This window comes from Balaenoptera physalus (assembly GCF_965194825.1).
Source record: "Balaenoptera physalus genome assembly, chromosome: 10".
Classification (NCBI taxonomy): domain Eukaryota; kingdom Metazoa; phylum Chordata; class Mammalia; order Artiodactyla; family Balaenopteridae; genus Balaenoptera; species Balaenoptera physalus.
The window spans coordinates 49,999,133-50,018,873 of record NC_138889.1 but is presented as its reverse complement, the minus strand read 5'-3'; the positions used below and the strand labels follow the sequence as shown (position 1 = coordinate 50,018,873).

Below are 19,741 nucleotides of genomic sequence, written 5' to 3'. Positions count from 1 at the left end.
TGTGTGTGTGCGTGTGTGTGTGTGTGAGTAATTAATGTCCCCACTTTCCAGGGCATCCTTCAAACAACGAGGCCATGACTCTGCTGAAAAATACTCCAGAGTCACTATCCCTCTGTGGGACAATTGTGAAGCTTGTTCAAATGACTCCTCAGAGGGTCCCTAGTGAGACTGAGCCCCAGTCTCCCACAGCATCAACTCGCTCATTTTTTAAAAAAATAATTATTTTATTTATTTATTATTATTATTTTTTGGCTGCGCCAGGTCTTAGTTGCAGTACACGGGATCTTTTAGTTGCAGCATGAATGCAGGATCTAGTTCCCCGACCAGGGATCAAACCCAGGCCCCCTGCATTGGGAGTGCGGAGTCTTACCCACTGCACCACCAGGGAAGTCCCCTCAACTTGCTCATTAATGCACCTTTTCTTGGTATTTCTCCCTTTCCTGTTCACTTCTCTCACTTCCTTATTTGTGCTTCCAGAAATCACTTCCTAAATAAACTATATGAATCTCAGGTTCTTGTCTCAGAGTCTGCTTTTGGGGGAACACAAACTAAGACACTCTATCTCCAAGTTCTTCATCAAATTCATGGAAGCATCACCTGCTGGCTGACCCACATCTGCTCTTTTTCAGCTTTCCGTTCTATGCCCTGGGGCTTTATTCACAGGTCTTTGGGTTGGCTAATCCAAGTTAGGTGTACTCAATGGGTGTTAAATAAATAATACAATGATTATTACTGCCAAAACAGTAGCAAAAATAGACTGTTGAATCATGTGCAGATACTCATGGTTTATTAATTGTATACTTAAGTAGTCACTCTTCAGAAAGAGGCCCAAGTTCATTTAGTATCAGATCTGTGAAGGACGACAGAAAAAAACTGGCATTATGCATATTTTTCAGGCATCACTACAAAAAGCAACCATCAATCCTGAAATGGAGATAAGTTTCCTTTTGTACTGTCAAAGCAAGATTAACTTTCAGCAAATATTTACATTTAAGGAGTGCAGTTTCAGCAGTGATGTCATTGACATTTGTCAAACTGCAGTTCAAATCTCAATTAAAAAAAGAACTGTCTGAGAAACAATTAACTTGTCCTCAAATTGAAGCCAAATAATGGAGACAGATCTCTTTGGTTAAAAAAATAATTAAATTAATCAAACTTCATCCTAAATAATAGAGCTATTTCATGTATTTAATTCCACTTGTTGGTGGCTTAATTTTTTAAAGAAAACAGCCTGATTGCTATATAACTGATATATAATAAACTGCACAAATTTTGACATATGTATGCACCCATGAAACCACTGTGCTGGCTTATTTTTGAAAGCAATTCTACCTAGTTTTAAGTCTATATCATTTTAAAATCCACTTTCTGGAATAATCCATTAATTATCACACTTATGCAGTGATCCATTATGGGCTAAAGCTCTTTACATTACTCCCTATTTGGAATGGCTATATGTGTATGTTCCAAAGTGCATACGTGCAAAACAATAAGTACATTCTAATCCCCAGAAATTATGAGGCATGTCTTACAAATAGTAATAAAAGCTACCACTTATTTAGCATCTATCATTGCCAAGGTCTAATTTGTAACTTTTTAGATACATCATTTGTAACCCTCACAACAATCCTATGAGATCAATATTATTAACTCTATTTCACCAGTGAGCAAACTGAGATTAGAGACATTCAGTGATTTAGAGACATTTACAAAGCTAGAACACGACGGAGCTGGGAACTAGATTTATCCCACTACGCTAATATTTCCCAAACTGTTAATTTATTCAACAAATATACGCCAGGCTCTAGGTTAGATGTTGGAGATATAGTAGTGAAGGTCATGGTTCCCAACATCATAAACTTTACAGGCAGGGGTAAAGAGATATGCCATTTCATTGAAATATGTTCTGACATACGTATACACCTTTGAAACTGACAGCACACTGAAGATTATGAACATACCCATTACTGCCATAAGAGTCTTCATGATCCTGTGTAATTCCTGCCTCCTGACCCTACCCTGCCCACGACAAAGCAACCATTGATCTGCTTTCTCGCGCTATACATTAGCTTGCATTTTCTGGAGTTTTACGTAGATGGAATCATACATATGTATTATTTGCCTGGATTAATCTCTGGGTATATTTGAACTTTATTCAATTTTTAAAAATCAGCTTTATTGAGGCATAACTTACTTACAAACTCACCAATTTTAAATGTAGAATTTGATGAGTTTTGATACATGAATATCAGCAAGTAATCACCACTATAATCAAGATACAGAACATGTGACGAGGAGTATTTTAAGTTTAGACAAAGTTTTACCCTTAAAAGCACAAAGTTTATTAGTTTCAGAGAAAGTCAAGTGCAGTACACGTGGAACATTCGTGCATTATCCCAGGAACACACCAAAATCAATGCCACTTTGCCTCCTTTTTAAACCTACACAGCTATGGGAACTTGCATTCTTGATTGTTTACAGGGAACTTTTATGATTGCCTATTACTCTTCTTACAAACACCCCTTTGGTGCTTTAGGAAATAACTTCAAAGAGAACATAACAGGAAGGGGTATACTTTGATTCATTCACCACAGTGATTTCTCTGTCCCCAGTCAGCCTAGTGACCCACAGTGGAAAGTTTCACACAGCTCAAAAGTTTCTGTCAGCCACGCTGTCTCAGGCTTCTTTCCTCTCTTTTTGTTCCCCAGCCTCCAGTCTCTTCCCAGTCCATCCCTGCCTAAGTATCACTGTTCCATTCATTTTTCTAAAGTCTTGCTTTTGGCATGCTGGGAAACATTCCGCGGCTCGACAGTGCTCACAGGATTAAGTCCAAGCTCTATAAAGCCACCTTTGTATGCTCCACCTGTTTGCACTCATGCTGATGAGCAGCTGGGAGCCAGCTCCCGGGGTGAGCCAAGCTGCCCGGCCCCGGCAAAACGTGTGGAGCGTGCATCTTCCCTGGACCCAGCACAACGTGTGGAACGGACCTGGGTCTAGAAAAAAGATATCAGGACTGTATTTGCTGCAAAGGGATAAAAATGAACATCCTAAGCTTTATTTAGAAAGCCTAGTAAGGCCCTTAATTGGCACTGTTAAGAAATTTCAGTGATTTATGTGAATATAGGGATTCAGATGTAACAATAACTTAGAGGTTTTTTTGCTGCATGTGTAATTTCTCTGTCAAATGCAAAGCATGCCATGACTGGGTTACTTTCTGAAAGGATCACCATAGTTCATTTATCCACACATTCACTAAATATCTCTTGAGCACCTATTACATATCAGGCTCTGTGCTTAGCCCTGGTGGTATATTGGTGAAGCAGAGAGGTATCATCTGCACCCTTATAGAACTAACAGATTAGCTGATGGGTCACCACCGGGTAAAGAGAGCCACAAAGCAGAGGTAAAATGCTTTCTGGGAGCTATGGTAGACACTATCGCCCTGCCCATATCCCTTAGCTCTCACCAGGTAAGCCAGAGGCTTCTTCCCACCAGGGACTCTCAGGCTGAGTGAGAACTTTTCTGGCCCAGGGGAACAGGAGCTCAGCCCTTGCGCAGTGCAAGCCGTGATTGCTGGGGAATCAGTGCCTTCAGGTGCAGCCCTAAACCAATGGCAAATGAGGATTGAGAGTTAACTACCCGCTTCCACCCAGCGCACCCCGGCAACTCTGAGGTTGTTGCATGCTGTCTTAGCTTGAGCTAACAAAATGCCATAGACTGAGTGGCTTAAACAACAGGAAATTTTTTTCTCACAGTTCTTAGAGGTTGGACGGCTGAGATTAGGGTGCCAGCATGCGTGGTTTCCGGTGAAGCGTCTCTTCCTGGTTTGTGGGCTCACGTGACCTCTTGTGTGGAGAGAGAGAGAGAGAGAGAGAGAGAGAGAGAGAGAGAGAGAGAGAGAAACTCTCTGGTGCCTCTTTTTGAAGACACTAATCCTATTGCATCAAGGCCCCACCCTCACCATCTCACTGTAGGGCCTCCTTGATGTTTAATTACCTCCCTATAGGCCCTATCTCCAGACACAGTCACATTTGGGATTAGAGCTTCAACATACACGTTTTGGGGGAACACAGTTCAGTCCATAGCATACACTGTCTCCCAGAGTTCTCCACTGAGGCTGAGCCCCAGTTACCCATCTCTCAGTAACTTGTTCACCAATGCATGCTGAATTGGCTTCTTTTCCTTCCCTCCTCATTTCCCCATCCTCCTACCAGAGCTCCCTGAGACTACCTCCCAAATTAACAACTTGCACTCAAATCTCAGTCTCAGGCTGTGCTTCTGGGGGAACCCAACCAGTGACTGGAGCACACAGCAGGAACCTGCCCTATACCTGGGGGGCCTGGATTTTAGAAAGCCTTACCAGCTGTGTCAGTAATTCTTTCCTGAGGGCTCTGTGGGAAGCCACTTAAGGTCTTAAGCAAAGGAATGAATCTCTGGAAGAACGTGGAGAAAGGATTAGAGGAAATAAAAAGTAGATTCAGGGCAACTAGTTGGGAACCTATTTCTTCAGTCAATAGGAGAAAACTGTGACCCGGATTAGGGAGAAGGCAGTGAAGACGGAACCTGACATGGTGCTTAGTTCAAAGCGAGCTGCTCAACAAATATTTTTGATGAAAATTAATGAATGGGTTCAATCTACCGAATTTCTAGGTAGACTGACAGAACTCGAAGGTTGATTAGGTCTAGGGTCTGGGGAAAGGAAAGAGTTGAGAATAACTCCCCATCTTCAGGCTTGAACAGTGAAGTAGATGCTGGTGCTATTGACTGAATATGGACACAGCCTCGAGGAGAAGGGGCAGGTTAGAGGGGGTAGGAGATAATGAGTTTGGGGCATGGTGTTCCTGTGATACATCTAACTGATGCTGAGTAGGCAGCTGGGTGTACAGGTTTGCAGCTGGGTCAGAGATGCATATTTGGGTCCCACCAGACCAGCCACATGGGAAATATGACCCAGAAGAGCTCTACTTTTCCTACTTTCTGGCATTCCCTCTAAAATAATACTTTAGAAGGAGTATGATGGAGAACTAATATTCATTGAGAACCTACTATGTGCCAGGAATTGTACCAAGCATTTATTTAATCTTCTGAACAGCCCAGAGAGGTATGCAATATTATCTCCATTTACAGATGAGGAATTGCGGTACAGAAAAGAGAAGTAACTTATCCAAGGTCACACAGCTGGTAAGCAGCTTCAGAAAAACTCTGGACTTACTCCAAATTTCATGTTCTTAAAGAAAATAAGCATCAACAAAGCGTGGTTCTGTATCCTATGTCTCTCAGTCTCTCTAGACACCACAATGAGCAATTCCCAAAGTCAAGTGCATTCACTAGAAGGATCTTTCAATTTCAGCACCCAAAGACTTCTCTCCGCAGCGCCCTGTTGAGCTACACATCCCTCATTTGGACAGTTCTCTCTCCAAGTGGTCCCCCTGCTGGTGACCCTACTGTGTAAAGCCCTAACTGAAGTCTCTCAATTTTTGTCTCGGGAGATTTGCTTTTTCTGGAAATATCTTCTAAAAGGAATCACACAATGTGGTCTTTTGCATTGGTTTTCTTAGCTAGTGTGCTGTATAAAAGGTAAAATATTTAGTATTTTTCAACACCATATGAAGTGTAGGGAGTAACCCAAAACCTCATTATTTCTTTTCATTTAAAAATACAGCACACTACCTTGGATGTGCTAATATTGATTTATAGTCCTGAAAATGTCCCAATTATTTTCCCTTCTGCAAACAAATACTTTTTTGTAGATCTGCATTAAACTTATACATTTCTTTGGAAAGAATTGACATTCTTCAATGTTATATATTTTCTCTTCAGGCACGTAGTTCCTTTCCAATGCAATATGCTAAGTCAAAAGTTTTGAGAACTTTAAAAAAATTATCCTTTAGGTTTTGAACATATACTATCAGTATGTAGTTAAACCCTTTGTTCTTTTTGTGATATTTTTATATGACACATTTTCCCATAGTCTATTCTAAATCAGTGTTTCTGATAGACAGGAAAGCTACTGAATTGTGAATTAAAAAATTGGGAAAAAATGTATGGAGGTTCTTCAAAAAATTTGAAATAGAACTACCATAGGATCCAGCAATCCCATTTCTGGGTATTTATCCAAAAGAATTGAAATCAGGATCTCAAAGAGATATCTGCACTCCTATGTTCACTGCAGTATTAGTCACAATAACCAAAATATAGAAACAACTTCAATGTCCATTGATAAATGAATGGATAAACAAAACATGGTACATTCATATTAATGGAATATTATGTATCTTTAATGGAAGAAGAAAATACTACCATTTGCAACAACATGGATAAACTGGAAGACGTTATGCTAAGGGAAATAAGCCAGTCACAGAAGGAAAAATACTACATGATTCCACTTATATGGAATATCTAAAATAATCAAGCTCATAGGAGGGGGAAATGGGGAGCTGCTATTCAACAAAGTTTCAGTTATGCCAGATGCATAAATTTTAGAGATCTGCTGTTAAATATAGTGCCTATAGCTAACAATATTGTATTATACACCTAAGATTTTGTTAAGAGGGCAGATATCATGTGTTCTTACCACAATAATAAAAAAATCAAGGGGAAAACAGTTATATAAATACAGTTCTTAAAAGGTGGAAATTATTATCTCTACTGCCCTATTCTCCAGATATGAGGTAGTGTTACTCCATGAGAGAGTGGCATGGACATACATACACCACCAAGTGTAAAATAGATCGCGAGTGGGAAGCAGCCGCATAGCACAGGGAGATCAGCTCGGTGCTTTGTGACCACCTAGAGGGTGGGAGGGAGACGCAAGAGGGAGGGGATATGGGGATGTATGTATACATATAGCTGTTCACTTTGTTATAGAGCAGAAACTAACATAACATTGTAAAGCAATTATATTCCAATAAAGATGTTTAAAAAATAATAATAATAATTCCTTTCATATGTTTGCTGGAGGCAGAGCTTCATAGACTACTTCCTGGTGTGGAGGTGGGCATCTCACCTGAGTCATAGAAGGCTCCAGAGATTAGGCAAGCTGATAACTTGAGCCAGGAAGATGAGGTCATTCTTTTTGCCAGTTGCTGCAATCTGGCAAAAGGCAGATCCTGAGACACGTTTCTTGGACCAGAAACTAGACCTAAGGGAGAGGCCCTTAGGCAGAAAAAGATTGGAACTGTGGTCAGTGGAGTTCATCCTGGAAACTGTCCCCATCCTGACTTCTCCCATCCTCCTCCACACTGTGGCCAGAGTGAACATTTGTTATCATAAGGACCCATCAGGATCTGCCCCTGCTTGCTTCTCCAGCCTCCCCTCTCGCTCCTTTTTTCTCTCTGGGACCCTGTGATCTAACCATTAGTAAATTTCTTTCAGCTCCATGAGAAACTCATCATGTTCATTTTGACCTCTAGACCTTTGTACATGCCCATGCCTCTGTCCCAGCCCCTCGCACACCCTCCAAACTGACCCATTCCTGCTCACTGTCAAGACTCAGTTTAGACCTCACTTCCTCTAGGAATTTTTCCTTGACCCTCAAGGTTGGGCTCGGTTTTCCCTTAGCACTCTGCTTTTACCTCTGTTCCAGGGGTTATCCAGCTCTGTTGCAGTTGCTTATTCATTTGTCTGCCCCTCCCTCTTCCTAGACTGAAAGCTCCTTCAGGCAGAGACAGAATCTGTCCAACATCTGCCCTCATGAGATATCCCAAGTTAGAACTGCCCAGTCAACTTGCTCCTAAATTCCTGATGCATAGAAACTGTGAGATAATAAGTGATTATTGTTGTCTTGAATCACTAAACGTTGGGGTAATTTGTCATATAGCGATGGACAACTAATGCACTATCAAAGCCCAGCGGCTTAAAACAACCGAATCTCAGATTCTGTAGGTTAGTAATTGGTGATCTCTTGCTCCTTGTGGCATCAACTGAGATCAGCTCAGCAATACTCAGCTGATGGATGGGCTGGCTGGGAGGATCCAAGCTGTTTTCACTCACAGGCCTGGCACTTTGTGGGCTGGAAGGCAGGACTCAGTTGGTTAACCACAGAACCTACGCTTGGTCTCTCTAGCATGGTCGTCTCCAAGTAGGCTTTTTACGTGGCAGCTGGCCTCCCTCAGAGCAAGTATCCCAAAAGAACCTGGAAGAAGCTGCATGAGTTTTTATGACCTAGCCTTGGAAGTAACGTAGAGTCATTTCTGCCATATTCTCTTGGTTGAAGCAGTCATGAAGACCACTCAGATTCAAGGAGAGGAAACAGAGACCCCCATCTCTTGATGAGAGGACTTATCAAATAACTTTAGCTATTTTTTAAATTAACTTTTAAACATATAATTTATATACAATAGAATGTACCCATTTAAAGATAATTTGATGAGTTTTAACAAATACATATACCCTGTAACCACCACTGCAATCAAGTTATAGAACATTTCCTTCATCCTAAAAAGTTCCCTCCTGCCCCCTTGTAGTCAATCCCCTCATTCCCCCCATCAGCACTAGGCAACCAGTGATCTGCTTCCAGGATTTTCTAGAATTTCATGTGATATAGTATATAATTTCTCACAGTCGGCTTTTTCACTTAGCTAAATTCTTTTGAGACTCATCATGCTGTAGTTGATGGGTCAAAACATAATCTCCTCTATGAGTTTGTCACCATGCCTGCTTAAAGGTGATGTAAACTTTTCCCCTCAAGAGAATATTTTACTTATGACTTTTTTTTTTTTTTGGCAGAACACCAATTTAACGGTTTCAAATTTGTCAGGAACAAAGTTTTTGGATAAAAAGTTATAGCAGGGCTTTTATATTTCTCAGAAGTAACTTTGTTGTCAGTAAAAGCTCTGATTTACTAGAAGTTTGAACTGGTTTACAAAGCCAATGGGTTAATCACTAGCTTGTGTTCCTAAAAATTATTGTGAGATTTAATATTAATACATTTAGTTGATTGCCTTATGGTCTATTCACAGAGGTAATGAAAATAGGTTTTAAAGTATAAAATGGTTAGCAACAGAACATACCAAACGAGTTCTTTGTGCTTTTGCCAAAATCAGACAACATATTTGGCTTTTTCTACCACAGAAACTCTCCTGCCTCTATTTCTGCCTCATTCAACATGGCAAGGCTAACAGAAAATCAAGGTCAAATGAGGAAACTCAGCAAATGGTTTTTATCTGGCTTCACTGTTTGACCACAAACTGGCAAACACCATAAGAAAAACTGCACAGGAGATAAATGATAGGGTAAAAGTACATTTTTGACCATGGGCCCAGGCTCTAGCAAAAGAAGCTGGCCTAAGATTTATAGAAAGTGATTTGGGAATGAATTCAAAGTACTGAAGAATCACAAAATTGTTTTTCCATTGAACAGCAACAAAAAAATCCCCATGCTTTAAAAAATTTGTGTGGTAGCTTTTTTTTTGTCCCTCTTGCATCGAACTCTATTCAATAATTTTACCCCATATCCCCACCTGTTGTTATTATTATAATTGGCACTAAAGAAATATGTAACACTAATAGAATAAAGGGCGGTTCGAATGAGGTAGGAGACATAAATGATCTCAAACTGGCTAGGTTTTGGATGACTTTTTATTGATGAGAAAAACTACCTTAACCAAAGGTAATTAATATTTTTATTCACTGCTTCAGTTCCCTTCCTTAAGTTCTTAATATGTATTAATGTAACAGCATTAATCATAAAACATATAAAATGTATTTTTTAAATCAAATTCAAGAATGCCAAACAGGAGACTTATGCAGAGAGTGGAGGCCCAAGAGAGCGCCTCATTTTTGTCTTCTGGGGACAAAAGGATGAATAATTGATTCTAAGTGCTCTCAGGATGTAAGAAATTGTCTTGAGGCAGAGAATGAGAAGAACGCAGATGAGGAAAAGAGGTCCGTTAGAGGTTGTAGGTGTGTGATATTTTTTCCCCCTGAATTAGGAGAGAGCTGCCAAAAGTGCAAAGAAAGGGAAAGACAAAATCTACACCGGTTTTCTTAAGGTTTAGAAGCAAAAAAGTAAAACGAGAAAGAAAACAAGCCGGATCAAGGACTTTTAAAGCTGTAAGTTACCTTACAAGCATTTAGTCCAGGAGTTTGCACTTCTGTTTGCAGTTAAAAGAATTCTTACACAAAACAAAAGTAGACAGGAGAAAAGCTGCCCTGGTGGAAGGGGCGGGTAGGGGTGGCGGGGGCGCGCTGAATCCCCGTCACGCGCACACATCCCAACATCGTAGGATGCTACGCGCTGCTTGAAAACCACAGACCAGTCCTGACGTCTCATTTTACAGTGGAAGAAACAAGTGAGCCGCTTACTGTCACAACACAGAGCCCAGACGTCAAGTCTCTACACTTCTCACCACTTCCCAGTTTGCCTCTAGAGGGAGGCAAGGTGGGCGAGCGCGTCTTGTGGAGTCAGCTGGGTGGCTTGCGGCGGTGACAGCCCCGCGGGAAGAAGGTGGAAGAGCGCGGTACCCGCTGCTAGGGAGGCAGCGCGGGACCTCGGCCTGATTGTTCCCCTTGCTGCCACCAGGTGGCGCGCCTGGCCCGCCGCTCGCGGCTGTTTGGTGGTGGGCGGGGGAGGCCCTAGCTCGCCGGTCGCCTTGGAAACGGAGGGCGCCGCGGCGACGGCTGTGGAGTGAGTGGGCCTGGTCCGCCGGCCTACGCGAGTGCTACTTCCGGGCCCGTTGCTGTGTATCCGCACCTGGAAGCCGTCGAGGGGAGGTCAGAAGGCTGCCTAGCCTCCTTGTTCGGCCCCGACTCCTTCCAGTCTGACACTTAAGACTTTACGAGCATCTCCGCCCCACCCCACCGGCCCTGCTGCTTACTCCGCCGCAAAATGGTCCTGGGGTGCCAACCTTCTGGGGCCCCACGCCGGACGAATTTCTGGGCGGTTAGGAGCCGCTGAGAAGGATTCTCATAGGCTGACCCCTCCTTTTCACCCAGGAGACACAGAAGGAGGAAGAACTTTTGATCTGATCGGAATATTAACACATCTCTTTTTCCGCCTTGCAATAGAACCCTTGGATACATTGTTATTTGCCTTTCTAGATTTTCAGATCTGAATTTGATTCAGGTTTGCCCTCACAGTCTCCAGCACACAGTAGATGCTCAGTAAACTAATGCCTTCCATTTGTATGGGGCTTTATCACTTGACAATTTACCCAAAGCATTAGAGCCTCATTAATAACTCCGACAGGAAGTAGGAAAGATGGACGAGAAACTGAGGGTCAGAGGGGGTTAGAGACCTGTCCGTGGTTATAAAACTCACCGGTGGAGGAGCTAGGTCTAGACTCATCTTCTTAGTGCGCTTCTCACTGAATTCCCAGTCTGGTGAATGCCTTTAGAATGAGTACCCCGCAAACCCTCGAACCCTTCTCCGTACCAGCACAGAACTCCTCCCACTGCAGGTACCTTATAAGTGCTCCGTGTGGGCTTGATGGCCTTTCACCCTCACCCACCCAATCCATAGGCTGGTTTCGGTTTTTTGCCCTGGCTGCTGGCAGCATCCTTCTAAACAGGACACTTGGTTTCTTTCTTTTATTAATTTGCCAGATTTGTATAGCGGCTTATTTGTTTTCTCATTCCCCTTCTTACCCCATCATTCTCTGCTGGGCGGAGAGACTTGAGGAAACGGTTGGGAGGTGGGAGAAGATGCCCCATCTGAGGGGGAAGAAAAGGTTTCTGTGAAGGCAGAGAAGGAAAATAATAAGACTGGGTGTTTATCAGTGTGTGTAATAATTGCTCATGGATTTCCTTTCCACCAGCCCCAAGACCCAGCCCCAGCTGGTCGTCTTTATTCACCGCTGCTCTTTGAAGGAGAGAAGGCTTTTTTTTCTCCTCCACCATCAGAGTGTAAAAGTACTGCATGTATTTCCATTATCCTTACAATATTCTCTTCACAGTTATGTTTCTTTTCTTTTTTAACACTTCTAAAATTGAAGGACAGTAGGAGTTGAAAAAAATGTAGTTCCGGTTGCTAGAAAAGTTAGTATAATATACTGCATTTCCAACTATTTGTTATTAGCAATTCTGGATCAAAAGACACCAATTTTTAAGCTAAGAATCCAATATAATTTGAGATCTGTAGTTCAAAAATGTGCCACTAACCAAAGGATTTGTATTGCTAAAGAAAATACATGCTAATGTAATGCACATTGTCAGTCGTGCAAGTGAAAGTTGAAAATGTCATCCATCTAGATATTTTTAAATACCTTGATTTGAACGTAGAGTTATTTAACATATCTCCAAACTGGCTCTATCTTACATTTTAAAGCTGTTTGGGGCCATATATACATAATCTATACAAAAAGAGATGGGTCTGAAATTTTGTAAAACTAACTGTTAGGTGATATCACTACTAAGAGGCTTTAAATGCATTCAGGTTTTTTTTGGTTTTTGTTTTTGTTTTTTTTAACATGTGCTGGAGAGCATTTCTAAAATGTTTTCAATTGTATTGAAAATGTGTTCTAGCCGAATTGAGAATTTGATTTTAAAAGTTATTTTACTTTCCAAATTCAGGGTATATACAACGTTATAAGCAAATAAATAGGGCCACTAGGAAAGAAAGTAAGCATGCACTATTTGCCAGTCAGTCATTCACATCAGACGTTTATTGAACATCTAGTTTGTGCCCATGGGAGATGCTGGCCTATGTGCCAACATCTGTGTTTGAATTCCCAAAGATATGAGTTGCTGAAGTAGTTACTATTCAGTATTTAAGGAGTTATGTTTTGTTGAAGATGAGTGCCTTGATAGTTAGATGTGTGCCTTTTAAGTTAGATTGCTCTTTAACAAAGGCTCTTGGAAGTACTGCATTATTATTGTTGTCGTTGTTAGATTTACATAATGTTATAGCTTGTTAATGGCAAAGCCTTGACTAGACTTTAAGACTTCCGGCACCCATATAGAGACCTTTTAACTAAATCGTGCTGTCAACCCCTGATGGAATCTTATTCAGAACTTTTGTCATTACTAATGCTATTAAGTAAACATCTTCCATTTTAATCTACATTTATATAAAACATTAGCTAACAAACATCAGGATCCATTTCAAACGTCTGGAAAGGTATTAGGGCAGAACTGCCATCCCTCCCAGCCTCCACAAAATTTGAAAGGAGTCATTAGGAGGCTTCTGGATATTCATGGCTCCACAAAGTCATGAAAAAAGTCATTAGGAGCTTTCTAGGTATTGAGCCAGGATCCTGAGACTGTGCAGGAAGGGACACACTCCTTGTTTTTTGGGTAATTTTGCAAAGTCAAGTAAAGCGTTATGGGATAACAGCTCATTTGAAGAAGATGGCTACTATATGTCCCTTTTTACTAAACTTCTTACTTTTCACTGAGAAGCATTTGGGGAATATTTTTTGAAACATTTTCTGACAGAAAATGATTATGAGGTAGTCTCTGAAAAGGCTGGATACCTGAGTCCTTCAAACCCACCCTCCTCACCTGCCCTCACTATATAGTGTGTGTTATTGATGCCCAAACAGAGCTGGGAGAGGAAAAACAGACACGCACAAAAGGTCATGCCTTGGGCGAAGATGTCTCTAGCTTTCATTACTTGTATGGTTTTCTCAAGCCTTTTAAAGTTGCTCTTTTTTTTTAGGTTCTGCTGGAGTATGCTTCTTTCTTCCTATCAGTCTGAGTAGAGATCTCACCTCTTCTACATTTTATAACCAAGGGCCAGGAAAATTGCCACACAGAGAACAGGCACTAAATAGATGTTTGAAATTACTGACAAAGCCGATTAGATGTCTGTCAGGAATTATTTTAAGTGAAATCTTCCTGGAAGATAGTTATGTTACTTTGTGACTATTTTTCTAGAATTCTCACCTTTTACTGAGATAGAAATCCGGGACTTCCCTGGAAATCCGGTGGTTAAGACTTCGCCTTCCAGTGCAGAGGGTGAGGGTTCAATCCCTGGTTGGGGAGCTAAGATCCCACATGCCTCAGGGCCAGAAAACCAAAACAGAAAACAGAAGCAATATTGTAACAAATTCAATAAAGACTTTAAAAAAATGGTCCACATCAAAAAAAAAAAAAGATATGCTGAGATAGAAATCCTCTAGGTGGTCAGGAACTGTAAATCCTTGTAAATGTTTATTAAAATCCCCGTTGTTTGTAGTACATTATCTAATGCAAAAGTACATTTTGAGGTAATGTCATTAGCTCATTGCAAAAAGGCAGCTATTAAGCAGGCAATCCAATTGGCTTACTAATTTTCTGTAAAGTGCATGAAACAATGAATCTTAATATAGTTTATGCACAAATCATTTGTGCTTAATGGATCTACATTTTCACTCATATTTTATTAAAAACCTTTGCCGTGAGCTTCAGTTAGGTAACTAATTGTACATTGGTCAGAGAGTTGAAAACATTAGAGCCAGGTAACTGAAGTAATTGAGCAAGATGAGATCATTTATCCTCCAGCACCAGATGGGTACCATAGGTGGGAACCGTAACTCTTGATCTCTTCCATATGACTCAGAAAGAAAATTAGAAATTAATGTTGTTTTAGCTTTTAAATAAAATATTTTATAGTAAAAGTTTTTGTTAAATACTGTTATTATAAAATGAAACACTTGACAGCATGCTATGTTTCTGTGCAACAGTCAAGTTAAACATTCTAATTCTAAAATAGAAAATAATATAAAAATTCAATTCTGCATCTGAAACAAAAGAAAGCAAATTTTTTTCCCAGCTGATAAGTTTCTGTGACCTGTGATGGTATAATGAAACATTTTGGTATGCAGCTTATAGAATTATTCTCAATACTTTCATATCTGAGAAGATATCACTTAATATATTACCGTGTCTTAATATATTAAATCTTTTTGATGTGTCACCTTTGTGATTTTCAGTTAAAAAGTACTGTGGTATATTTGCATGCATGAATACTAGAATCTATTAGGATGCAGAGATGAACATGCTTGGCTAGAAAAGAAAAGTCTCGGGCTTCCCTGGTGGCGCAGTGGTTAGGAATCCGCCTGCCGGTGCAGGGGACACGGGTTCGAGCCCTGGTCCCGGAGGATCCCACATGCCGCAGAGCAGCTGGGCCCATGAGCCACAACTACTGAGCCTGCGCGTCTGGAGCCTGTGCTCCGCAACAAGAGAGGCCGCGATAGTGAGAGGCCCGCGCACTGCGATGAAGAGTGGCCCCCACTTGCCACAACTGGAGAAAGCCCTCGCACAGAAACGAAGACCCAACACAGCCATAAATAAATAAATAAATAAATAAAATGAAAAAAAAAAAAAAAAAGAAAAGAAAAGTCTCAGCCACAAAGACTGAGCCTTGCTGGAGGTCTGCTTATGTAAGCAGCATGTCTGCAGGGGAAAAGTATGTTTTCATTTCAGAGAGTTTCTCCACTATGGATCTGAATGACCTATGTAGACTGCCTACTCAGTGATCCAAATCAATGATGAAGGCCGACAGTAGCAAACCACATGGATTAGTCTTTACCCCTCTCATCATACTTGGCAGCAGGCCGGCATCCTCTGCTTTAGTTACCTGAAATTTAAAGAAGCATAATCTGGAGCCATAACTCAAGGGGCAGAATACTTATTAAGCTCTTTCTATATGTCAGACACTATGCTAGGTGCTTTAAATATTAACTTATTTAATCCTTACTACAGCGTTTAGAATAAGATTTTTGTTCTCACTTTAGGAATGATGGAACTGAAGCTCAAAAAGATTCAGTAGCCTACTCAAGGTCACACAGGTAAAAGATGGTGGATCTAGGATTAAAATATGTCTGCCTGATTCATCCACCTGTTCATTCATTCATTTGACAAGGACTGCATCTACTGTGCTAGGTGGGGAAAGACAGTAATGCACAAGAATTACACCATCCCCACCCTCATGGAGTTTCCAGCCATTTTAACAAATAATTACAAAGGTTATGTTCTTTCTACCACACCCAACTACTAACACACTGATTGAAGGTTAGGCACTTATTTTCTTGAGATTAATAAAAAATCAAAAGATAAAAATCTGTCAAGGAAGACTATGATCTTAAACGATGTGCATTAGTATCCATTACCAAATCCACAAAGTTATTTCTGCTTACCATAAAAATCTAAGAACCTTGGGCCTGATTTTCTCATTTAAAAAATATTAGTTTTGATAGTTTTTATTATTAGTTACAAAAGCAATTAATAGCTGATGAACAGTTACTGTTAATGATAACACATTATTATTATCATTCTTATTATTATTTTGCATTTGTAACCCTCTTAACCATTTCAAAAACACTTTAATGTGTCTGTCCTTTTATTTGTTCTTTATAACAATCCTGGCCACACCTAATTCTTTTGGATCCCAGTTCTAATTCTTTTGGAGCCTAGTCTCTTGGTGCTCATAGAAAGTTGTGCTTTTGTTTTGTCTTACTTTTTAAAAACTAAAAGACATATATCGAGCTGCTGTTACATGTGGTGCACTCTACCAAACATTGTGGAGACATTAAATGATTGAAAAAGTTTAGCCCTTGCGCTTAAAGAAGCTTGACAGGGGCAACAGTTGTTGATGGATAATATAAGAGAGTGAGTCTCAGACAGTTTTGGGTGGGGGAATGCTGCACCTGGGCTACGCATGGAACTCACCAGACTCAAGACTCCAGTTGATTGATGAGGTCCCAGCATTGTGGTGGATGTTAGCTCTGGGGACGTGGAAGCAATCTGGATGGAAGAGCCAGTTTTAAATTAAGTCCCAGCAGTGCTTTATCTCGTAAACACAAGTAGAGGGACAAAGAATTTATTTATTCTTCCTATGTCTCTTTTTTTAACAGGTATTCTTCTTTCTAGCTAAGCAACACAATGGAAAACACGTCGAAAACAAATAAAAAGGATATTCAAGATGGACCGCCAAAAGAAGTCAAATTGCCTATCGGTGAAGCACTTCTCGACTATCAGTAAGCTTAGATTACGAAATCCCAAAGTTCCCATACATAAGTAGCAATCATTGCTGCTAAGACTCATATGACTCCAATGGAAAATGAAGTGCTCAAAAGGTATCAAAGAAGGTGGACTGGAGGTGGATTGGAGACATAATTGCACTCGTGCTATGTGCATATTTTTTTAAGTTTTTGCACGTTGACTATAACACAAGCCAAGCAGTAGCTATGAAACAGCATTCATAAATGGGTTTTGGCTCCCTCCCTCCCTTCATTGTATTATTGGTCACTCCTCCACATATACACAGCAGCTTGCAGGCTTACCTCTTCAAATACAACATAGAATAGTTAGTGTACATTTACAGAAGAGCAAAAGAGGACATTTCTTTATTTTTTTATTTCTAGACATTCCAAATTGCATTATCCCCAAATGCCTGTAGATCAAATCCAAGTGATTTAGAGATAATTGTTTTTAATAAGAATATTTCTTAATGTCTCTGTCCCAGGAGATGGAGACAAAAGTAAGGGTGATACGTATCCTGTGTTTATGTTTTATCCAACTAACAGAGAGGAAGCCCCTTGAGAGCTTTTGAACCTCAACTTTGGGCCCAGGGTAGGTGTTTTAATGTGTAATGCTTAGGGAGTGAGTGAATAAGTGTCAGTCTTTTTTCAAATAAGAATGTACTTCATGCATATTGAACAAGTATTTGCATGTTTACCAAGTACAAGGCAAGTGCTGGGCACTGGAGGACACAGTGAACAGGGCCACATGGTCCCTGCCCTAACGAAGCATGGGAGATGGACATTAAATAGCTAGTCCAGTCTTTTTTAAAAATTACACAGCTCTAAACAAGATTCTATGAAAGAAAAGTGTAAGGTGCTGGGTAATGGTATAACTGAAGGACTTGAAATAGATCAGGAAAAGCTTGTTTGAGGAAGTGATGTTGAGCTAATCTCTGAAAGAGGAACAGGTGTTAAGGAGACAGAGTGATGGACAGAAGACTTATGGAAAAGAGGCTGTGGTGAGGAAGAGCTTATCACAGTCTAGGATGTGAGAAATGGCAGAGTGAGGGAGAGAGGGCAGAGCAGACTCTGGGGGTTTAGGCAAGGGTCAGATAAGCAGACCCCTGTGGAACACTTGGGCTTTGGAAATGGGAAGCCATTTATTGGAGCGCAACAAGGTTGAAAGTCAGGAGTCCATACTGCTGGTGACTAGGCCTTTGTTTAAGAGAATTGTTTTTAACAACATTCAGGGAAAATCCATCTCCTTCTTGCAAGACTCCAAATCTATTCATATGTTCTTTTTAGAAGATAGTGAAAGGGTCAGAACACTGAGAGAGAAAAATCCACGGGAAGGGACTTTTAATGAAGTTCCCTTTATTTTCTAGATAACAATTAAGTGATGACCAGATTGTACCTGCACTCATTTCTCAGCATAACTGAAAACTTCGCTCATCTTTTCTTAGCAGAGGTGGACGAAAAGTCCAGCTCTGTGATTTCAATCTGGTCTGTAATCTGCTGCCACGGCTCACAGTGATGACATCCAATTACAGCTCCTTCTCTCTCTTCTGGGTCAACCAGAGGGCAGTCTTTCTCCTCTTTAACAGAGGTCTACAAAGAGGCACACGTTTAAAAATTCTCATGATCTAGTGAGAGACACAAGTTGAACATTCCCATGCTTTTGTTCTCTTTCCTTTGTTAAAACGAAGTAAATAATCTCATGGACTGGAATAGCCTAGGCCTTACTGTGCTCTTCTGGTGACGCTTTACTCATTCCGTGTGTTCCAAGGTGACAGGACTTTTGTCACATGACAAATAGCCAGGACACCTCCCTCCACCATCTAAGGAAGGATTATCCAAGGGTGCCCTGGCAGCATCTTATATTTTCTCTTATACAATCTCAGCTCCTGACAAAGAGCTGAGGGCACACAGTAGGTAGTCAATTCCAAACAGTTAACTTTAAAAAAAATCTATCTCAAGAAAATAAAGTCATGAACCTATATGGTTGTTTGCGAAAAGCTGAGACTGCCAATGTTGAACCTATAAAGTGATCACCTCTTAGTCTCCCCCACCCCTTACCCTCCGGGATTACGCTCCAAGACTCCCAGTGGATGCCTGAAATCACAGTACCGAGCCCTTGATATACTATGTTTTTTCCTTTACATATATACCTATGATAAAGTATAATTTATAAATTAGGCACAGCAAGAGATTAACAATAATAAGTAATAATACAATAGAACAATTATAACAATATACTGTATTAAAAGTTATGTGAATGTGGTCTTTCTCTCCCTCTCTCAAAATATCTTATTACATAATGCTAAATCTATAAAGTGATCATCTCTAGGTAATGGTGGTTTTTATTTTTTCCTTTATACTTATTCCCCCCAAACCCAGTTTTCTACAATGAGTATGGACATAGATACAGAAATAGGTGTGGATATAGTTGTGGGTTTAAAAAGTAGATAAAATTATAGATTATTTTTTGGAATCCAAATTTGTTTTCTTTCTCAGAATTTTCAGTGAAATTGCATGGAAGAAGGAAGTTGACACATTACTATGTTGACGCAAATTCTCAATAAACAACCTGTAATAAAAATAGAAAAGAGTTTTATTCAAGCCAAACTGAGGACTATAGCCCAGGAGACACAGATTCAAGAAGCACTTGAATTGTGTTCCACTGACTATGAAATGGGGAAGCTAATATAGGCAAAAAACCACAGTTACACATTGTTTGTCAAGAATTAGGATTGGAGCTGGCAAGAAGTAAGGGTGCTTGTTAAGCAAGGATTGGTTGGGGTCCAAAATCATCACATAGTTATAAGGGGAGACCTTGAGACCATAAGGTTGCAGCTGGCA

The 19,741-nt window shown here is 40.5% G+C and overlaps 1 protein-coding gene and 1 long non-coding RNA gene across 7 annotated transcripts in view; one reads left to right on the top strand and one right to left on the bottom strand.

The window, feature by feature from the left end:
• Nucleotides 1-34: 34 nt before the first annotated feature.
• On the bottom strand, nt 35-16,802 carry LOC309636772. Of its 6 annotated transcripts, none has more exons than XR_014250208.1 (5): nt 16,590-16,802; nt 15,451-15,498; nt 13,824-13,938; nt 11,586-11,672; nt 7,116-7,177 (listed from the first exon to the last, which is right to left on the bottom strand). It is a non-coding gene; the product is annotated as an uncharacterized lncRNA (long non-coding RNA). The 6 variants fall into 6 exon arrangements; XR_014250209.1 differs by lacking the exon at nt 7,116-7,177 and adding an exon at nt 8,092-8,144; XR_014250210.1 differs by lacking the exon at nt 7,116-7,177 and adding an exon at nt 10,588-10,692.
• The window catches only part of CCDC83 (coiled-coil domain containing 83), a 53,265-nt gene continuing 44,194 nt past the window's right edge, over nt 10,671-19,741 (top strand). The window contains exons 1-2 of the mRNA XM_082410298.1: nt 10,671-10,712; nt 16,775-16,897. Coding sequence (XP_082266424.1) covers nt 16,803-16,897 — 95 coding nt within the window. The 5' untranslated portion in view covers nt 10,671-10,712; nt 16,775-16,802. The remainder of the gene's footprint in view (nt 10,713-16,774; nt 16,898-19,741) is intronic.